General features: G+C 38.7%; 1 protein-coding gene across 4 annotated transcripts in view; it reads left to right on the top strand.

Annotated features, from left to right (window-relative positions):
- The window catches only part of LOC126418510 (phosphorylase b kinase gamma catalytic chain, skeletal muscle/heart isoform), a 143,694-nt gene that overhangs the window by 52,980 nt on the left and 70,540 nt on the right, over positions 1–20,174 (top strand). For 3 of the 4 annotated variants that reach the window (XM_050085308.1, XM_050085305.1, XM_050085307.1), the window contains one exon: positions 1,550–1,640. In XM_050085308.1, the coding sequence (XP_049941265.1) occupies positions 1,550–1,640 (91 nt within the window). Of the gene's footprint in view, positions 1–1,549; positions 1,641–10,261; positions 10,353–20,174 lie in introns of all 4 variants that reach the window. The other variant, XM_050085306.1, reaches the window with a different exon arrangement.

Here is a 20,174-nt window from a genome sequence, read left to right as displayed (position 1 = left end):
TCTACACATCTAGATTCAGGTAGCAGTTCATAAATGAAAGAGTGAAAGAAAGAAAAAATACGAAAAAAGAACACTGCTCCCTTAATTGTTATTCCAGGATTATACTAAATAAGTCTATTGAAGTTCTTGATAACTTACACATTGTGAAATGTAATATCTGCATTATGCTAAAAGACTTAGCTCCCAAGTGAGCTGTAAAGTGATCAGTTTTTAAAAAGGAAAGGTAAATTTTTTTCTGTTTCTAATTTGATCATGTCACACAAATATCATTATTGTCATATATTAGGAAGTTAGTATGGAGCACTAATGCTGTTTATCTGAGATCTTTTTACTGCTCATATGGAAAACATAAAAACTGAAAATCTAAAAAAAGACAGAAAACTGAAGATTTGCTGCTGCAGGAAATTAATTCTATGAGCAATGTGCGGCACGTGCCAGTTGGAAACTTCACAATGGGAGCCTTACCTGTTTAGATCAGAATCTACAATTAGAAAGTCCATTTTCTATACAGATTGCAGTCTTTAATTGAAATTTCACCCATGCTAAACTTTTAAGAAATGAACACCAGGGTGAAGGGACTGGCAGTAATTTTGTTGAAAAGATCATTGTACTCTTCTAATGTTATCAAAGTTCTTCTGTAGTATTCTACGTTTCATACACAGGCGGTGTTTTTACTGGTTAGATTTTGATGCTATAAAAATACTGAGTGCAATGTTCCAAATTTTTATTCTATTTGAGGATGGAATCTCTCTAGTTAGTACAGGAGTTCATAAATAGATTGCAATCTAAAAAAATAGTGGCCATAATACTAAGCAACTCTCAGAATAATATAGGAAAGCAATATGTAATCAGATATTCTGTTTTGCTCATTTACCCTCAGACAAGAATATTAAGTAATATGATAAGAATTGGTTGATGTGTGTTAAACAAATGTTTGTAAGCCAGTTTAATAGCACAAGGTAAAACTTACATCATGTTATATAATTCCTCTGCTGTCAGCAGAGTATGATTAGTTGGTAGAGTTGACACAGTGTTGTGAACAGTATTTTTTAATTGAGAAGTGATATCTTGTACAATATGATTGTTAAGGAAATTTCGATTTTTTTTTTCAAGTGTCAAAAACATGTTGAGTAGCAATTTATTAACACTGAATGAATACCTTTATTGAAATCTGGTATTTTATTTATGCAACCACAAATTCTGTTTCCAATCCTGGTTGAAAGTAGCGGTTTTGATTCACAAAACAGCAACTAATTCATCCTTGAAATATTCACAAATGTTTGCAATTAAAAATAAAGATGTAAGTATTACTATGTCAGTTCCATGTTTTCATAAAATGTAATCTAGAAGAAAGGGAGTAGAAGGTGTATTTTTTTGTAGTTCGCCTCAATCTATTGTAGGGTATGTGGCAGAATATTTTTTAATTCATTTTTAAATGGAGATCATCACTGCTTCAGTAGTGAAGTAGCAGAGACTTGGTAGGAGTAATTTATTTAGCCTTGCCTCCAATTGTATATATCGTTGACTGTGAGGCACTCTTGTGGTACAGACCTGTGTGGTACGCCAGGCTACCTGGCGCCAGAGGTGCTAAAGTGCAACATGTTCGAGACTGCAGAGGGTTACTCGTACGACGTGGACATGTAAGTTGTGTCTGCATTGTTCCTGACTGTAACATTTTGTTTGCTTCACTTGCTTCCATTTCAATCTTTATAAACTGCCATTTGGTACATTGAAGTCTTCTATATCTGTCCTTCCTATCTTTTAACACCATTTAATGTACTTATTAGTTTGCAAAGTGCAGTGCTGTGTTTTTACATTACCGAATATTTCCCACATTCTCTTTGTATAAACCTAGTTGCTCTGCTGCTGTTACAAACAGTTTGATGCATTCAGATTGCATTTTTGCTTTGTTTTGTAAGTTTATCCAGTTGCTTGCATACCGATTAATTCTTAGAAGTTAAACTAATGTGTATTTTTGTTCTCTCTTCAACTTTGTGTTGTGGATATGTTTTCCCTTTCTTGCTCTATTGCCCAATTGTAACATTGGATCACAGTATCTCTAGGTGTGCACATTTACGTTTCTGAAGCTAATTAAATTTCCATTAGTTCTGACAGCATGTGTTGATGTTGGATTGCATTTAATGTTATGTCGATTTTATTTTTAATGCAAACTGTCAGATAATCTTTGCCTTACTACATTAAGTCTCTCGTTTATGTGTGTATGTGTACTGAACCAGAAGAAAACTGGATATGCAGTTTCAGAAAGTTGAAGTATCATATCTATTGCTGTGTCCTGCTACTTTTACCACAAAGTACAGTAACATAGTTCCAGTATTGGAACAATAAACACAAGTGAGAGAAAGCAACCACTCCCTTATAGCCATTTGATCCACCAGTGTCCGCCTGCCCATCAGGCTGGTTGGAGAGGAAACAAGGCAACTGGTGGGAGACAGGGGAAGGAGGGTTAAGATGTGCAATGTAGAACCAGGAGGAGGTAGGGATGGTAATGGTAGGCAGAACAGATGGTTCTCTGTGGCTGTAACAACAATAGTTCTGGAAAATAAAAAATAACGCGCACAAATCAGAGTGTGGGGGGAGGAGGGGTTGGAGTAATTGCAATGTTTGAGCTTAGGACAGATGATATTGAACATGTAAGATATGCTGCAGGAAAAGTTCTTACCTATACAGTTCACAGTAACAGGTTAATTAAGAAAGGGGGGTGGGGGGGAATTGAGAGATATCCATATGGCATTAATACTGAAGCAGCCATTGAACTCATATGTGCTGTGATGTGCTGCACTTTCAACAACTAGGTGCTAGAGCTTTCACAGGAAGCATCCCTGGCTGAACCACAGTAGAAGGTGGTAGATGAATATGTAGGATAGGTTTTGCACCATGATTGTCTAGGAGGGGAGAGGTAATGTGCAGGATTGCTCTTGATATGGACTAAGATATTGTGTATATTGAGTGGGTGACAATACTACTTTGGTTGAAAGGAGTAGAAATTTAATTGAATATATCTCGTAGCAGGTCACAGTGAAAGATATACAGAACTTTAGTGAAGGAAGTGGTAGAGTTGTTTGAAGATTGGGTGATACTGTGTGTTTAGTGGAATATAGTCTTCAGCAAATGTCTTGTCAATGGTTGCAGCTTTGTTGGTGTTGTAAAAAGAGTTGGGATAGGTATTTCTGTTTCTGGACAGGAAGAAAAGTAACAAATTGACTTCTTTCAATTATTTAATTTGTAAAGCTGTGGTTGCAGTTGTGAGTGATAAAATTCTTTCAGTGGTTTGACCAAAAAATTATTTTCACTGTAGGATGTCCCTTTCTTTGATGAATTTTCAAAGATGTTTTCCACCTATATTGAATGCTGTTTACATGTGCTTGTTCATGGAACAAGGACAGTGTTGTTGATTATGCATTGTTTTGTGACAGTATAATCAATAATACTATAGACTGCAATAATGTGTGTGTCTTGTAAATTATCATCATGTTGATGGCCACATACTAGTATTATTGTGACAAAAGAAATTCTCTGTGTTATCAAGTTCGATATTACTTCATTGCCCCCAAAATTTTCTGTACCTTGTTTGATTACATTCCAGATTTTGTGCAGTGTTCAGCCAAAAACCTGAAAAAGAAAGAAAAACAAAACTGTCTCAGTACTGACAGTCACTTTTAAACAATTCCGCAGAAGTCTCTTGATGGATTTTGGTTTCTGTTAAAGATGGATGTGTTCAGCATTCATCAGTCTCTAGTTCACCTAATATTTTATTACCCATATTTTACAATAATTGAAATGGCAGGTCTTGTAAATTGAAACATTTCTCATTTATCAACTTGAAAAATTATTAGATGTGCACACATTTAGCATATTATGCTATCCCGTATGTGTCCAAGTATATTACTTTGCAGCATTTTGGAGTAGTAATCACATATTTACATTAAATAATACTTACTTCATCTCTGCTATTAAATACAGTTAGTCTTCTTTTCTGCAGCTGCTTTATAGTTATATTCTGCTTCATATTCTGCACTATTGATTCCATTTATCTTGCGTGCTATAGAATTACGCGAACCCTAAAAGCCTGTGAAATAAATTTAGAAACATGTGCATGCATTTTTAAAGCTGTATTTTTACACTGGTGTGAGATATCTCACCTTACACTTCACAACTCTGTTAAAGATAACTTCTGTCATGGTAGTAATTCATACATTGTTTCTGCTTCCTTTTGAAATAATTGTGCAGTCTGGTATCCTCAAGTATGTTTTTGTATTTTGTGTATGTTGAATAACCAGCAGTTGTATAGTTCTGTGTGAAAAGTGTCCACAATTCTTGTTAAATTGTTCATTTAAGTTGACACTCCTTCATTAAATGATTATGTATTGCAGGAAAGATGGTGTTTTTTTTTTTTTTAAATGAAAGGAAACTAACACATTAGAAAAGTGTACTTGGGAAGAATTTGGAAAAGAAAGTACCATTATGGAATTGAAGTCTAACAAAATTAATTATAATACAGATAAAACGTGGCATCTTCCATAATCTGCAGTGCATTAAATACTGTGATACCACCCCGGCATTTGTGTCCTTGCACAAAAATTTTGTTTTTCATTGAAGGAAAAAAAAATATTGGTGCTACAGGATGAACAAAGCATCCCACTCTTCATGTCCCTGACACACAGCCAGGCATATTCAGTAAACTCAGTGGTGAAGCAACAGTGTTGCTAGAAATCAGAAGAGTGTTTGAACAGCTGAGATTCTTCTGACCATTATTATAATCTGATATTTTTATTGTGCTGTCAAGTAGCATTCTAAAAGGGAGTTTGTTTTTTAGTTATCTCCTATACTCTGACTTTGTTTAAAATTGTAGCCCTTTTTGTATGTGGATGGGGAAGGCAAGGTGCTACAAATTAGTGCGTGACTCTAAAATGCTATATTTTTATCAGCACTGATCATAAATGCATGACTAACCTGTAACTCAGGAGTTGATGTGAAGTTTTCACAACAACATTAAACACCCCTGATGTGAATCCCATGTATAACAGACCTTCATACCGCAGGTCTTATTTTCATTAAACCTTTTGTAGTAGGTGTGACATCGTGATCATAGTTGTAGTAATTTACCTTCTAGATTCTGGGAAAATCACTGGAAATAGAAAGATTTAAACATTCTTTGATGCAGCAGTTCAGAAAGAATTCTCTTATTTGTGTAGGTGTTTAAATTGTTCTTTCAGTTGACATAAATGTAGAAAGAAATCATCCAGTGCTGTTGCACACTTCCAGTGATAAACACTTTTGTAATCATTTTATTTTATTTCGTATAAGAGCAGGAACTTACGCGACTGTCAACATACCGGTACATATACTTGAACCAGTATATGTAATGTAAATGTTCAGATTTAGAACCACTGGTTTATTTGTGTTACCTCTTTATCAAAACCAACTTAAAAAGTAAAATGCAGTAGCTTCACATTTAAAAAAAAAAAGACATGCACTTAAATTAAAAATTAATATAGTAGGTTGTATACTCTAAAGTCCTTCAGGATAGCGATATGGTTATGGAAGTGTGCTGAGTGCAGCCCATGTTGATCACATGTTGTTGCAGTTGACTTCTGATATCACATCTGCAAGCTGATGTCCTTGCCATCCTCTTCTTTACCTCAGGAATATAATGAGGATGCCACAAGAGCAATGCAGTGTGTTCCTGTGTGAGCCATGACGGTATAAGAGATGTGTTGTAATACTCTTAAATCTTCTTTGCCCGGAATTTCGTCACCAGCTCTGATTAATTTCAGCATATCTCCACCTTTGTGTTTGGATAAGTGTCGCCATCCTGCTTTCAACTTTTGCCTGCTTACTAGTTTGACGGCATTTAAAGATCTGCTTCTGGTCCTTCTGCATGTTGTCGTTAGGGATGGCGGTCATTGCTGAAACAACCAGTTTTCACTTATATTGGTTTTTCTCTATGCCAGTTTAAGGTGAGTGTTAAAATCACTCAAAGTAACTGGTTTCTGAAATAACTGATTTTTGGTTTTTTATTCCTATTATTTCCAGTAATAAGCATAGAAATCAGACAAAGAGTGAAAAATTTTGACTTTCTCAGTCAAAATATTAAATCAAATAGACAAATAAAAGAAACTTAGTCTATCCGCCATTTGCCCCTTTTCTCCAAAAGTGATAATTGGCTGGATACTACAAAAAATCACCATTAGTCTGCTGTTGATTCTATTTTTTTGAAACTTGCTCAAAAAATCATTTAATCATGAATCATACCACTGATTGGACATTACAAATAGTCACTGTGAAAGGGTAAAAACTGAGGTCAAACAACTTTGTTTTTTTGTGTTAATTTGTTTGTTCTCGAGGGCTACAAGCTGATCAAGGCATATTATGTAGACTCAGGCAGCAGATCAGCTACTTTATATTTTTGTTGTATACTATGAACAGATTTTTGTTAAGTTTTTAATTTATAGCTGCTACCCGTATTTCCATCCTCTTTTATTATTTCATAGAAATGGCAGATAAATCTCTAATCTTTTAATGCAAATGAAACATTGTTCTTCATTGCTACATCACTCCATATTTCCATACAACAGTTGGTGCCATTCCGCAATACAATGGGTATCTGGTGACAACAGTGAGAGACTGCCACGTAGACCGGGTGATGGCAAGTCTTGAACAATGCACGTACACGTGTACCTTAAGCCACAACACACAGCAATGGGGATATTATTATCTCGACAGTGCTGTACCAATTCTTACACCGTATGGTTGTTGCTTGTTTCTGTCAGCATTGTTATTAAAATAGCACTGATCAGTTTTCCCATTTTCTGTAATAACACAGTATTTCAAACCAATGCAAATTTTATGAATATAAATTACTTTTTAAGAAAATGTTTAAGAAAAACTAAAAATTTTAGCACTGCTGTTATCGCTAATTGATATTTCGTTTTTTTTAGTTGGTTATAGTAAAAATAAAAACCACCTGTTGTAAAGTAGACCAAACAAACACCAAAAAATACCAGTTATTCAGAACCAAAATACCAGTTTCAGTTTTAACTGGTGGATTTTTCCCTATCTAGTGCCCTTTGTCTGTCGTAAGTGTCTGCTGTGGTTAACTTGTCTCCTGTTTCATCTCCAGAACTGCTGCAGTGAGCTTTTACCAAATATGTCATAGCTCCCCCTCCCCGATTCCTAGTCATGAACAGAAATATCTGGAACAAAAGTCTGTGATAGGGGCACTATATCAATCTTATTCAGCAGTCCCATAGACTTTAAAGTCTTGAACTTCTAGTTGATAGTTGTAGAAGCCAACCCTTTTAATGTTGAAGTACTTGAGACGCAAGTCTTTGTCCCATCTCCATCTGCTCCATTCCCACCAATGCCAACTATTCAGGGATCAACAGACAGTAGCTGTCTGCATGCTTATTACTTGTAATTGAGAATGATATGCATTTGGAGTCATAGTTATCCAAAATGTTAGAGTGGCAGTGCATGTTCCTCCAGTCTAGCACCTAGGAAGGTGGCAGGTGCAGTGATTAGCATACTGGACTCACATTCAGGACGCCTATGGTTCAAGCCCTCTTCTAGCCATCTAGATTTATGTTTTCCACTATTTCCCTAAATCACTCCAGGCAAATGCCGGGATGGTTTCTTTGAAAGGGCACGGCCGATTTCCTTCACTATCCTCGACACAATTCGAGCTTGTGCTCTGTCTCTAATGACCTCAATGTTGATGGGACATTAAACCCAGTCTTCGTTCCTTCCGTCCTTCCTGTGTAGCACGTGGATCAGAGGATGGGCATGTGAGAGTGTCAAAACTCATTCTCTGGAAAAGTAAAAAATATTTTTTTGATAATTACAGCAATAATTATCATCTCCAGATAATAAAAATCTTACACTTTATGAGAAGTAAGCTATTTTTCAGGTGCTCATTAAATATAAAAATTTGGATTCGTCCATTTTGTCCATTGATTTAACTTACAGTGGATGCAGGAACAACTGAGTTTCTTCCTCCTTCCTTCAAACCAGGCAGTCTTGGCCGTAGTGTATTGTTTTCCTTAAACTTCGTGAAGATACTATCCTTAGTATGAGATACCTTGTAATTGCAAATTTCCTTTAGATAAAATACAAATTCTTACTTGCCTTTTCTTTTTATTTCCTCAGTCTGATCCGAAACTGACTAATTATCAGTGGTGCCCTTGTATTTTTATTGATTTTGTTTTTAGAAAATGCTACAATGCATTTGATAAGTTGGACATAAAATCAAAAGTATTACATATGTTTGAGACCAATGGGTGCAACAAAATTGAAGAAGAGGCAAAGAAGAGGAAAGAGAAATTGTGTTAGTCTCTAATGAGGTTTTGTATGTCAAAAGCAAGAGATGTAAAGTAGTTGCCAAAAAACATACATGACTGTGTTTGGAGCTTATACATTGATACTGTGTGAAATGTCGCATTTCTTGAGCAAGAGAACTTTAACTTGTTTCTTCTAATCCAATGAACAGTCTTAAATGATTTAGGAAAATGGAAACTGGTAATTCTCCTTTGCTTTATTACGAGGGCCGTTCAGAAAGTAACCTCCGGTTGATTTAAAAAAATACACCAAGTTAAATAAAAATATTTTAATATATACATCTTACAACTACATCTTTGCACTATTTTTCTACATAGTCTCCATAGCGATTGAGGCACTTATCGTATCTCTTCACAAGCTTTGAAATTCCTTCTGCATAAAAATCACCCGCTTGTGCCTGGAGCCAGCCTGTGACCGCATCTTTGAGCTCTTCGTCGTCATCAAACCGCTGTGACCCGAGCCATTTCTTCAAATGCATGAAGAGGTGATAATCACTTAGCGCCAGGTCTGGGCTGTAAGGTGGATGGTTGATAACGTCCCACTTGAAGGACTCAAGAAGGGCCGTTGTTCTGCGAGCAGAGTGAGGACGGGCGTTATCGTGCAAAAAAACGATACCGGAAGTCAGCATACCACGGCGTTTGTTCTGTATAGCCCGTCGTAACTTTTTTATTGTTTCACAGTACACGTCTCAATTAATGGTCGTACCACGTTCCATGAATTCAACCAACAACACCCCTTTGGCATCCCAAAACACCGTTGCCATCAGTTTTCTGGCAGAAAAATCTTGTGAGGCTTTTCTTGGTTTGGTAGGCGAATTTGAATGTACCCACATCTTTGATTGTTCTTTTGTCTCAGGGTTCACGTACTTAATCCAGGTTTCATCACCGGTCACGATTCTGTTTAACAATGGTTCTCCTTCGTCCTCATAACGTGACAGAAAGTCTAATGCAGAGGCCATTCTTTGAGTTTTGTGGTGGTCGGTAAGAATTTTGGGCACCCATCGTGCACAGAACTTACGGTAACCCAATCTTGCTGTCACTATCTCGTACAAGAGAGTCTTAGAAATCTGTGGAAAACCAGTAGACAACTCCGACATTGAGAAACGTCGATTTTCACGAACTTTTGCATCAGCTGTCTGAAAGAGTTCGTCAGTCACCAATGATGGTCTACCACTCCTCTCTTCATCATGAACGTTTTCTCGTCCACTTTTAAATAAACGTACCCATTCATGGACAACTCCTTCACTCATAACTCTTGGTCCGTACACGGCACAAAGCTCACGATGAATAGCTGCTGCAGAATATCCTTTGGCTGTAAAAAACCTTATGACAGCACGCACTTCACATTTGGCGGGGTTTTCTATTGCAGCACACATTTCAAACTGCCACAAAAACTAAACTAGCGCAGGTACGACGTTCACTCGACCACGGCTTGATGCCGACTGACCTGTTGAGTGCGTGAATGCACAGATGGCGTCACTACTCCCCCCACAACCCGCACTGTGACCAATCAGAGGTTATTTTCTGAACCGCCCTCGTATATTCTTATTCTTGTACCAGATGCTACAGGAAAGAAACTAAAATGCTAGTAATTATGCTGCCTGTGTATTTCCACTGTCAACTAGTCATTTAATGGTTATATCAAGTTTCATAGTGTGATGGCAATTAATTTCTCACTTTTAATTCTTTATATCATCTTATTAGAAGCAATGAGGAAAATTTATTCTGAGGTGTTGCAGAAGTCAAAATGACTAAATTGGTATTCTTAATTATCAGATGGCACCACCAGTGTTTGTTGTTCTCTGTTAAATGAGCAGCACAATCAGTATAAAATTATTGCTTGTATCCTTCCTGTAATAATGAACTGCCTGACTCCCTTAGTCTATGTTCCTGTTGCATGTATATAGATATATGTGGAACACCTGGCTACTTGGCTCCCGAGCTGCTGAACTCGGCTATGTATCCTGACGCTGATGGCTATGGACAGGCTGTCGACATGTGAGTCGTGCACAGAATCTCACCATAAAACATAAACACAATATTGGATACAATCACCCTTGTGTTTTCTTTGATTTGGTTTCCAAGAACAGTGAAGTATTTTCAGATTAAAAGGTAAACAAAGTCACATTCCTACACTACTAATTTATAGAAAGGACCAGTTTATAAAAATCATTCTTTATCGAAGCAATTATTTAAAATGTTTAGAGTACTTATCAGAAAATTTCCAAGTAATATGTGCTCTAAGGCATTGCAATTACTTAATTTAATTAACTATTACAACTATCTTCCTCGGCAAACCCTGGGGTTTCATTATCTACTTGTGCATTGCTGTGTTTCTGTCCACAAGAGAGAAAGAGAATTTACAGTTATGATCCTTTCAGAATTCCCCTCCTGAAGATTTAATGGGACAAAGTGCTCTCAGGCATTCATTGACTCGATAGTTAAGGAAACCATGCAAAGTGGGATGGTGAATTAATCGTGTGATAAATTAAGAACATACGTGGGCACATATGGTTGATTTGCTTTCTGTTGGAGCAGTAATTGGGAATGGGGGGGGGGGGGGGGATGTTTACACTCAAGTGGAAGACAATGAGATGTGATAATGTGCATAGTGGCAGTTATAAGTAGCTTGTGTATTTTGTATGTCTTTTTCACCCATGGTATACACTGTTTTAATCCAGGACAGAAAGGAGGTCAGCTAACAGTGCATCTATCATCAGTGCTTCAAATACAAAATAACACTAAAATCGGACATTGGAAAAGCACACCAACCAAGTACCATGTCACAGTTGTGCAAAATGCCAGTTGTGCAATTACATACTGTTATATGTTTTTATAGCACTGTTGACAGATGCACTGTTAGCTGAAATCTAGATCTGCACTCAAACACAGATGAGATAATGACCGATGCAGACCTTTTTTTTCTGTCTTGGATTACATCAGCCATGAGGCACAATAATTGCCAGGGAATCAAACCTGACGCTGTTTTAAAATACCTACCAATATCGTCACTGGCCAGAAGTAAAGGTTTGTCAGTGCTTGTTGACTAAAAGTGACATATCTATGGTACCATCTCACTCTTACTATTCCAGTGTCTCCCACGAAACTGTACGCATATCACTCCTGAAACAGCTCATTTGGCACATGGCTACAGCATCTTACATTGTACCGAGATAGTTACTTTATTCTTGGTGTGAATAGTGTTACTGTACCTGATGCTTTCTGTGACAAAAGACGTACACATAAATAAGCAACTGTATTATATATGTTAAAATGTGTTTTAATTCTATGAAAAGGATAAGACTGTTACTCACCATACAGAGGAGATTTTGAGTTGCAGATAGGCCCAATAGAAAGACATACACATTTGAACTTTTGGCCAAAAGGCCTTCTTCTGAAGTTGAAAAACACACACACACACACACACACACACACACACACACACACACACACAAACACTGAGGCTGGACTGTGAGAACTGCACCTGATGGGAGAAGCAATCTGTAAGTGGTGGGATAAAGAGAAGAGGAGGCTAGAGCGTGGAGGGGAGAAGTAGAAGAAGAAGGATAGTGGTAGGGGAGAAAGTAGTAATGCTGCTTGTGGGAGCAAACAGGGATGTGATGGTGGCAGGGTAGGTTTGCTAGGTGCAGGTGAAAGGTTTGGAGGTTTCGGGGAGTGGGAAGGGTAGCGGAAAAGGAGTAGAAGTAGAGAAGAGAAAAATATTACTAGTGGCACTTGTAGAATAGAACATTGTGTAGTGCTGTAGTGGGAGCAAGGGTGGGGATAGGTGGATAAAGAACAGCGACTAGGGAAAGTTGATCTTGGGGGGGGGGGGGGGGGGTTGCTTTGGGAATGTGGGATATACTGCAGGGAGAGTTGCTACCTGCACAATTAAGAAAAGCTGGCTTTGGTAGGAAAGATTCAAATGGCACAGGCTGTGAAGCAGTCATTAAAATGAAGCACACTGACTCTTGGCGACAGTTTGTCGGTGGCTGCTTGTGCAGACAGCCAGCGTGTTGGTCATCATGCCTGTGTAGAATCCAGCTCAGTGGTTGCAGCTTAGATTGTAGATCACATGAAAGCTTTCACAGGTAGCACAACCTTTGATGAAATAGGTGATGCCAGTGACCAGACTGGAGTAGGAGATGGTGGGAGGATGTATGGGATAGTTCTTGCATCTAGGTCTGTTGTAGGGGTATGGGATGGCTAGATGGGTTGAGGAGGACCAGGTGAAGTGAATAGGAGAAAAGGTGTTTAGGTTCTGGGGGAATGTGGATAGGGTGTCTTCATTCTCAGTCCATATCATGAAGATGTCATCAGTGAAACTGAACAAGGTGAGGGGTTTGGTATTTTGGGTGGTTAGGGAGGATTCCTCTAGACGGTCCTTGAATATTTTGGCATAGGATGGTGCCATGCTGGTGCCCATTGTTGTGCCACAGGTTTGTTTGTGCGTACATGTGTGTGTGTGTGTGTGTGTGCGGGGGGGAGGGGGGGGTCGTGGTGTGTGTGTGTGTGTGTGTGTGTGTGTGTGTGTGTGTGTGTGTGTGGGTGGGTGGGTGGGTGGGTGGGTGGGTGGGTGGGTGGGTGGGTGGGCGGGTGGGTGGGTGGGTGCGTGCATGGGTATGTGGGCGCGCACACGCGCTCTATGTAGTGAGTAGCAGTCTGCCCTTTTCGTAGCACTGTTGTTATTGCATCCAGGATTTTCTGTTGTTTTAACTTACTGTTTTGTGGTTAAAGGTGATTAAATGTTTCTATACAAAAATACAAGCTCTTAAATTATAATTTTGAAATTTCTACATATTTTGGTGTGCTGGCAGGTTTTTTATATGTTATTGAGGTGACTGAAAATCCTGTTTTTGAAACTTCCAATCACATGATCAGTTTTCTAATCAGTGGGTCATTGTAACAGCATGTATTTGCTTTTAAAAACTGTGATCAAAACCAGTTCTCCCAGAATTATCAGGAATAACATGGTTGAATGAATGCGCAGAGATTTCTGAAATTCATTTTTGGGACAGGTGGATATTAATTGTTGAATGAATATAAACTATTATGCACTGTTACACAGCACTCACGTTGTTTTTATTTGTTAAATAAAAATTGTGATTAGTTACAAAGTTCAAAAAATTTTCTTTATGGTTCTTGTATCAAGTGGAAGTTTATTTTAGAATTGTCTCAAGTATTTTTTCCTTTTCATATCTTTACCTCTTTTCTGCCAGTCTTCTTCTTGGTTTGTGTGGTACTCTTGTTTATCATCTATTTATTATTTGGACCACTGTCTGAGAATTCCACTTCATCTTTGTCTCCCCTCATCGAGGTGAATGATCTCTCCTTCTTTTTGACCTTCACCAATCTACCCTCCTTTCCTCCCTAAGAAAGGAGTTCAGTGTTGCAAAGCCTAAAGATATAGTTTAATATAATTAGGTAGTTAAAAAAATCTACGTACCAAGCGGCGGCAGGACACAATCAGAAAGAAGGTATTACGTGTGCAAACTTTTGGAGACGGTGGCTCCTTCTTCTGGCTGAAGGGTAGAAGGGGAAAGAAGATCAGTAAGAACCCCAGGTCAGATGAGACTTACCAGACAGGATGATAGACATCTCATTCGGTAAGTTTCCCCTGACTCAGGGTTCTGTGTGACTTTTCCAAACTCTACCCTGTCTCTTAAACCTCTCCAGTCCTTTTTCTTCATCCCTTTTCCTTCACCTTCAACCCTTCTGCCAGAAGGAGCCACCGGTTCTGGTAGCTTGCATATGTAATGCCTTTTCTTTAAATCTGTGTTCTCCTGTTGCCATTTGGTGAGTAGATTTTTTATCTATCCAGTTACATTATACTGTCAAAAATTTGTTATTTACATTGTTAAAGATATCAGTGATATTAGTTTGTTATTTAATGTGTGTCTGTGAGCAGTACTTAGTGGTTATTGGCCAGCCATTGTTTCTTTGTTGTCGCCATATCAATGGAGAGGACAGTGATAATTATACTGAAACGTGAATTTACTTTCAAAATTTTTTCTTAAGAATTTACTTTATTTATAGTGATTCATCAAGTACATTAACACATTTAATCACACTATGTGAGCGTGGAAGTAGTTGCCAGTAGGTAGCTGATGAAAACAAATCAAATTAGCTGATGAAAACAAATCAAATTCTTTCAACAAATGGAAATTTTATTCCTAAAACTTTTTTAAACAGATTTAAAATTATAATCAAAAAGCACCCTCTAAATATCAAGTTACAATTTATTCAGAGGCAGAAAGAACAAATTTTTTGACAGTATGAGCTTTCAGGCTGAGAACCTTACCTCTCCCTTTTAACACGGCCGTAGTCACGACTGCTCACAACCACCTCTGAAAGACTACACTGGTGCAAATTTGCAACGCACCAGATTACTGTAAACTAAAAATTTTAACAACTCACACAAGCACATAAACTATGCACCCCGTAGGAGGGATGGAAATGGTACAAAACACTAACATTAAAAAATTAACTTGCCACCGAAGGTGCAACTTGATTTTTATAAAAAACTTATACGGTGGAAGGGTGGCAACTTTATATACTAAAATAACCATTTAAATAAAAACCCATGAAATGAAATGCAGTCTTACATAAAACATACAAGGTTAGCAAAACATGCTCTACATTACACATATACCGCCTCTCAAGGTTATAGGCAAGATAAAAACATATTTCAGGAATTCAGCCGTTACACTTCAAGCAATAAATTCGTTAACACCGAATCCGACAAACATGACAGAGGCAGCTGTAACGTACGGCAGACCGACAGGCAGACAGACAGTAACTGCCTAACAAATGCGGACGAGAGACAGACGAGCAAGCTGGGGATGAGAGACTGACCAAGAAAACAACTAGAATTCAACAAGTAAATGAAACAACATATCACGAATCACTTAACTTCTAATAAACTGTGATGTCTGGCGAAGACCTGGCGCAGCACCCCCAAACCACTCTCCCAAACCGTCCACTGCCAGCCGCTTCAACGGACGCAGGAAGGCACGCCAATCTCCCATCTCACGGCGTCACAGCTCGCACCAGCCAGACCGATGTTGTGGGTTGGCTCTTGTTGCTCTCGTGTCGGCCGCAAAGCCACTACCCCTTGGTATACGGCGCGGCCCACTGGACTGACGTGGCGACCTCACATGCGCCGACGCTCGAGACGGACAAGTCATCTTGTGTCTCAGTGCACAACCAACCAACCGATAGATCCAACCGCCAGTGACCGTTGCCTGAACAAACTCAAGCAGACTGGCAGCCTAACACATACTAGCACCCCGGACTGACCGCCCCTCACTGAGCCGGCTGAGCAACTGACTCACTTGTGAGCTCATAGCACCCCTTAAATGCATGTGAACAGGCAACCATTTTCCACCAGAGGGAGACACTAAAGCTGTGACTGCCACAGCGGCGCCACCGCCAGAAATGGAGGACGACTGCTTCACACAACGCACTGTGGCGCGATCTTCAAAACAGCAGTTTTTTTCCACGGCTCATATACAATTAATGAAACTGCCTGATATTGATACTCTCCCGTAGTACTGGCCTGTTGCTCTATTGAAATTGTACAGCCTTGTGAAAGACTGTTATTATGGTTTGTTTTCCATTTGTTGCATCATCGAACAAAATAACATGTCTAATAAGGCTGTAGGATACTTGATGTTTTGTTTTTCATTTGCTCTGTGACCTCTAAGTTACAGTGATTTCAAGCCAATTTGTCATTGTCAATATTATTTTATTTCACTCATTGTTTCTCTTTCACTTCCAGTGTGTGAGAAGTAACACTATCTGTTCATAAAAAAAATGTGCGTATTAGTACAAAATGATTGACACATATCTGTAGAACTGCGTGGGGCAGTTAAATATACCTGGTGTCGGTTCTTCTTTTTCTATTTGTTTATTTTTCCAATTGCGATAAGTTAAAAGGTACTTTAAAAAGTAGTTCAGATTTTTTTAGTCTCAAGATTCTTATAAATTTCTAGAGCTGCTATTTAGGATAGCTTCACTCTGTTTTCCATAGATATCCTTATCTGCTTAATTTATTGGTGACAATATTGATGCAGGAAAAATTAAAAATTTAATAATTATTATTCTTTCTTCTGCATTTGGCAATCTATGGATTGCATGGAACTTAAGACTTCTTAGCTTTTCTTTTGTCTTTTTCCTCTCTTCCCAGAACCACTTCATTCTTTCTCTCTTCCTCGGAAATGTATTGTATGGACCTTTTTTTTAGTAGTCTCTCTTCAAGTGATGTCTTGTTCATATTTTTTGACCTCTCCTACCCACTTAGAGATGGACTTCAATTATGTGATGTAATTGAAGATCTTGTTGCTTTGTTTGTTTTTGTCTATTCGTGCCTTGTTTCCCTAAAATTTCAACCGTAATTTCCATTTGGTGTCCATGATCTCTCCAGTGTATTGTACAGCTCCTCATTTTTCCTATTCTTTCAGTTCCAACAGTAGTCCTCCAGGGCTCTAGAATTTTCCACGGACTCTCATGGTGTCCTTTTCAAAGTTCTTCCAACTGTCTTATTATTATTATTATTATTATTATTATTATTATGTGCAATGGAATCTTATTGGACCATTCAGAGCTATTATGTTTCAGTCTTCAGAGTTTCCAAGCAGTATCCATTTTTTGTCTGGAGACTTTTGTTTTGTCACCTGGTGGTGACTTCAGTCTCTGACAGTACTTCCCATGTGCTAATTTTTTAGCTATGTAAGTTTTTGTTGAAAATGTCTGATGAACATGCACAAGCCTTTTCTAAACTCTTGTTGGTCTGCTGGTCTGTTGGTCTGCTATGTGAATCACAATTTTGTGAGTGAGTCTTGTCTGCAATCTGTTGGTGTGCCCATAAAATTTCACTCTTCTTTGTCTAATGCCTGACATGAGATTAGATAGTTTCACAGTTGTTCTCAGGATTGTAGTCTGTATTTATCTTCAGTTCTTTTTGGGCTGAGTATCTTGCTTAGAATTCTGCATTCTTCTTTTCCTAGTATCTTCTAGATAACCTTTTCTGGGGAGTGTAAGTGTTTTGCTATTGCACAAGACTTCAGGCTTCATAACTGTGTTTTAGTGCCTGATTTCCATGCATATGGTGCATATAGACATACATTTTTTGTTGTAGATGTCACCATAAGCTGTCCTAAATTTCTGCATCTGAATTTTGTGTGTCTTTTTCTTTCCCTCTATACATTCAAGGATTTTGCCTAAATACTTGAATCGTGAAACACTCTCAATTTCTCCATATTATATGATCAGTTTTTGAGTAGAATGTTTTGAGCAGATGAATTTGGTTTTTTTGGATGGATATTTTGAGCCAACTCTTTTAGTCCATTCTGTGAAAGTTTGTCTATTTAATTTCTGTTGTTTCACTGTCTGCAGATTGTATCTGAAAGCTAGACAAGAAATTTGGATGTCTTTCTTTAGGTTGTTGTTATGGGTTGCTTTTGGGGGCGGAGACCAAACAGTGAGGTCATCAGTCTCATTGGATTAGGGAAGGACGGGGAAGGAAGTCGGCCGTGCCCTTTCAAAGGAACCATCCCGGCGTTAGCCTGGAATGATTTAGGGAAATCACGGAAAACCTAAATCAGGATGGCCGGATGCAGGATTGAACCATTGTCCTCCCAAATGTGAGTCCAGTGTGCTAACCACTGCGCCACCTCGCTCAGTCCTTCTTTAGGTCTTCCAAGTCATATAGGTTTTCAGTAGTTTTTGTTTCTATTTTCTTTTTCCCAATCTTGTTTATCTTTGTCCGAAAGCAGATTAAGGAAGATAGGAGACAGTCCATTGCCCTGTCAATAATCAGTTCTGATCAGAAATGGTTCTGACAACTCATCCATGAATTTTACTTTGTAAGTTGTGTTGGTGAGTATTCTTTTGATCAGATTCAAGGTTTCCAGGCCGAATCCATATTCTTCAAGGATGATAGAGATTTCCGATGTACTGAATCGTATGCCTTGTGCATTAAGGACCATATGATAAGGCTGTTCCTTAGTGATGTGTATTTTAATGTTGTTTTTTAAACAGAATATTTGTTCGTGGAGGTATGTACCATCTATGCAACTCACATATGTTGATCACCAAATGGAAAGTGAAATTGAAATATGCAATGTGACAAATGTGGATGAAAGAATGCCAGAAATCGACCAGCTGGAGTATGAAGACTAACAAATACATCTCTAGGGCCACACACGTGTGAACAGCACTGGAAATTACCACAGATGATGCTTCCCAAATAAAAGAAGTGAAACGTGTATGGTAATAAACAAACTGCCTTCATTTAGTTGCATGGATGGTACATACCTCCACGAATTTAGAGCAACTAAGGGAATGGAAAACAGATAAAAATGACGAGAATATTTGTTCTATACAACTTTGACGAGTGCTGAATTTGGCTTGGTACTCACCAGTTTTCTGGTCAAATTGCTTCTGAACTCTTTGGAGGAGACATGCTGACAGAATTGTACATTGACGTGCCGAGGAAATTGGTATAGGCATGCGTATTCAAATACAGAGATATGTAAACAGGCAGAATAAGTCACTGCAGTCGGCAATGCCTATATAAGATGACAAGGGTCTGGTGCAGTTATGCGATTGGTTACTGCTGCTACAAAGGCAGGTTATCAAGATTTAACTGAGTTTGAATGTGCTGTTATAGTCGACGCACGAGCTATGGGACACAGCATCACTGAGGTAGCGATGAAGTGAGGATTTTCCCATATGACCATTTCACGGGTGTACCATGAGTGTCAGGAGTCCGGTAAAACATCAAATCTCCAACTTCACTGCAGCCTGAAAAAGATTGTGCAAGAACAGGGCCAATGACAACTGAAAAGAGTCATTCAACATGACAGAAGTGCAGTCCTTCCACAAATTGCTGCAGATTTCATTCCTGGGCCATCAACAAGTGTCAGCATGCAAACCATTCAACAAAACATCATTGATATGGGCTTTCGGAACTGAAGGCCCACTTGTGTACACTTGATGACTGCACATCACAAAGCTTTATGCCTCATCTGGGCCTGTCCACACCAACACTGGACTGTTAAATGACTGGAAACATGTTGCCTGGTTGGACGAGTTTAGTTTCAAATGCTATCAAGCAGATGCACGTGCACAGGTATGGAGAGAAACTCATAAATTCATGGACCCAGCATGTCAGCAGGGGACTGTTCAAGCTGGTGGAGACTGTGTAAAGCTTTGGGGCATGTGCAGTTGGAGTTATATGGGGTGCCTGATACATCTATTTATGACTCTGACAGGTGACACAAACTTAAGCATCTTGTCTGATCACTCACATCCATTCATGGCCATGCATTCCGATGGACTTGGCCAATTCCATCAGGGCAGTGTGACACCCCACATGTCCAGAATTGCTACAGAGTGGCTCCAAGAACATTCTTCTGAGTTTAAAGGCTTCCACTCCCCAGACATGAACATTGTTGAGCATGTCTGGGATGCCTTGCAACACGCTGTTCAGAAGAAATTTCCAACCCCCATACTCTTAAAGATTTAGGGACAGTTGTGCAGGATTCATGGTGTCAATTTCCTCCAGCACTAGTTCAGACATTAGTCGAGTCCATGCAACATGCCATGTTGGATTGTGGCACTTCTGCATGCTTCCAGGGGCCCTACATGATATTAGGCAGGTGTACCAGTTTCTTTGGCTCTTCAGCGTATATGGGTCCTTCATGTCTTCCCTTAATATGTGATTATTGGAGGAATTTTAAGATTTTTTATGTAGTGAGATTTTCTTAATGTTTTTGCCATTAGACATACCAATGCCCAATTAAAAGTCTTGTTAAA

The sequence above is a fragment of the Schistocerca serialis genome, chromosome 9 (assembly GCF_023864345.2).
Source record: "Schistocerca serialis cubense isolate TAMUIC-IGC-003099 chromosome 9, iqSchSeri2.2, whole genome shotgun sequence".
Taxonomy (NCBI): Eukaryota; Metazoa; Arthropoda; class Insecta; order Orthoptera; family Acrididae; genus Schistocerca; species Schistocerca serialis.
Note: the sequence above shows the minus strand (reverse complement) of the source record. Positions and strands in the feature narration are given on the sequence as shown.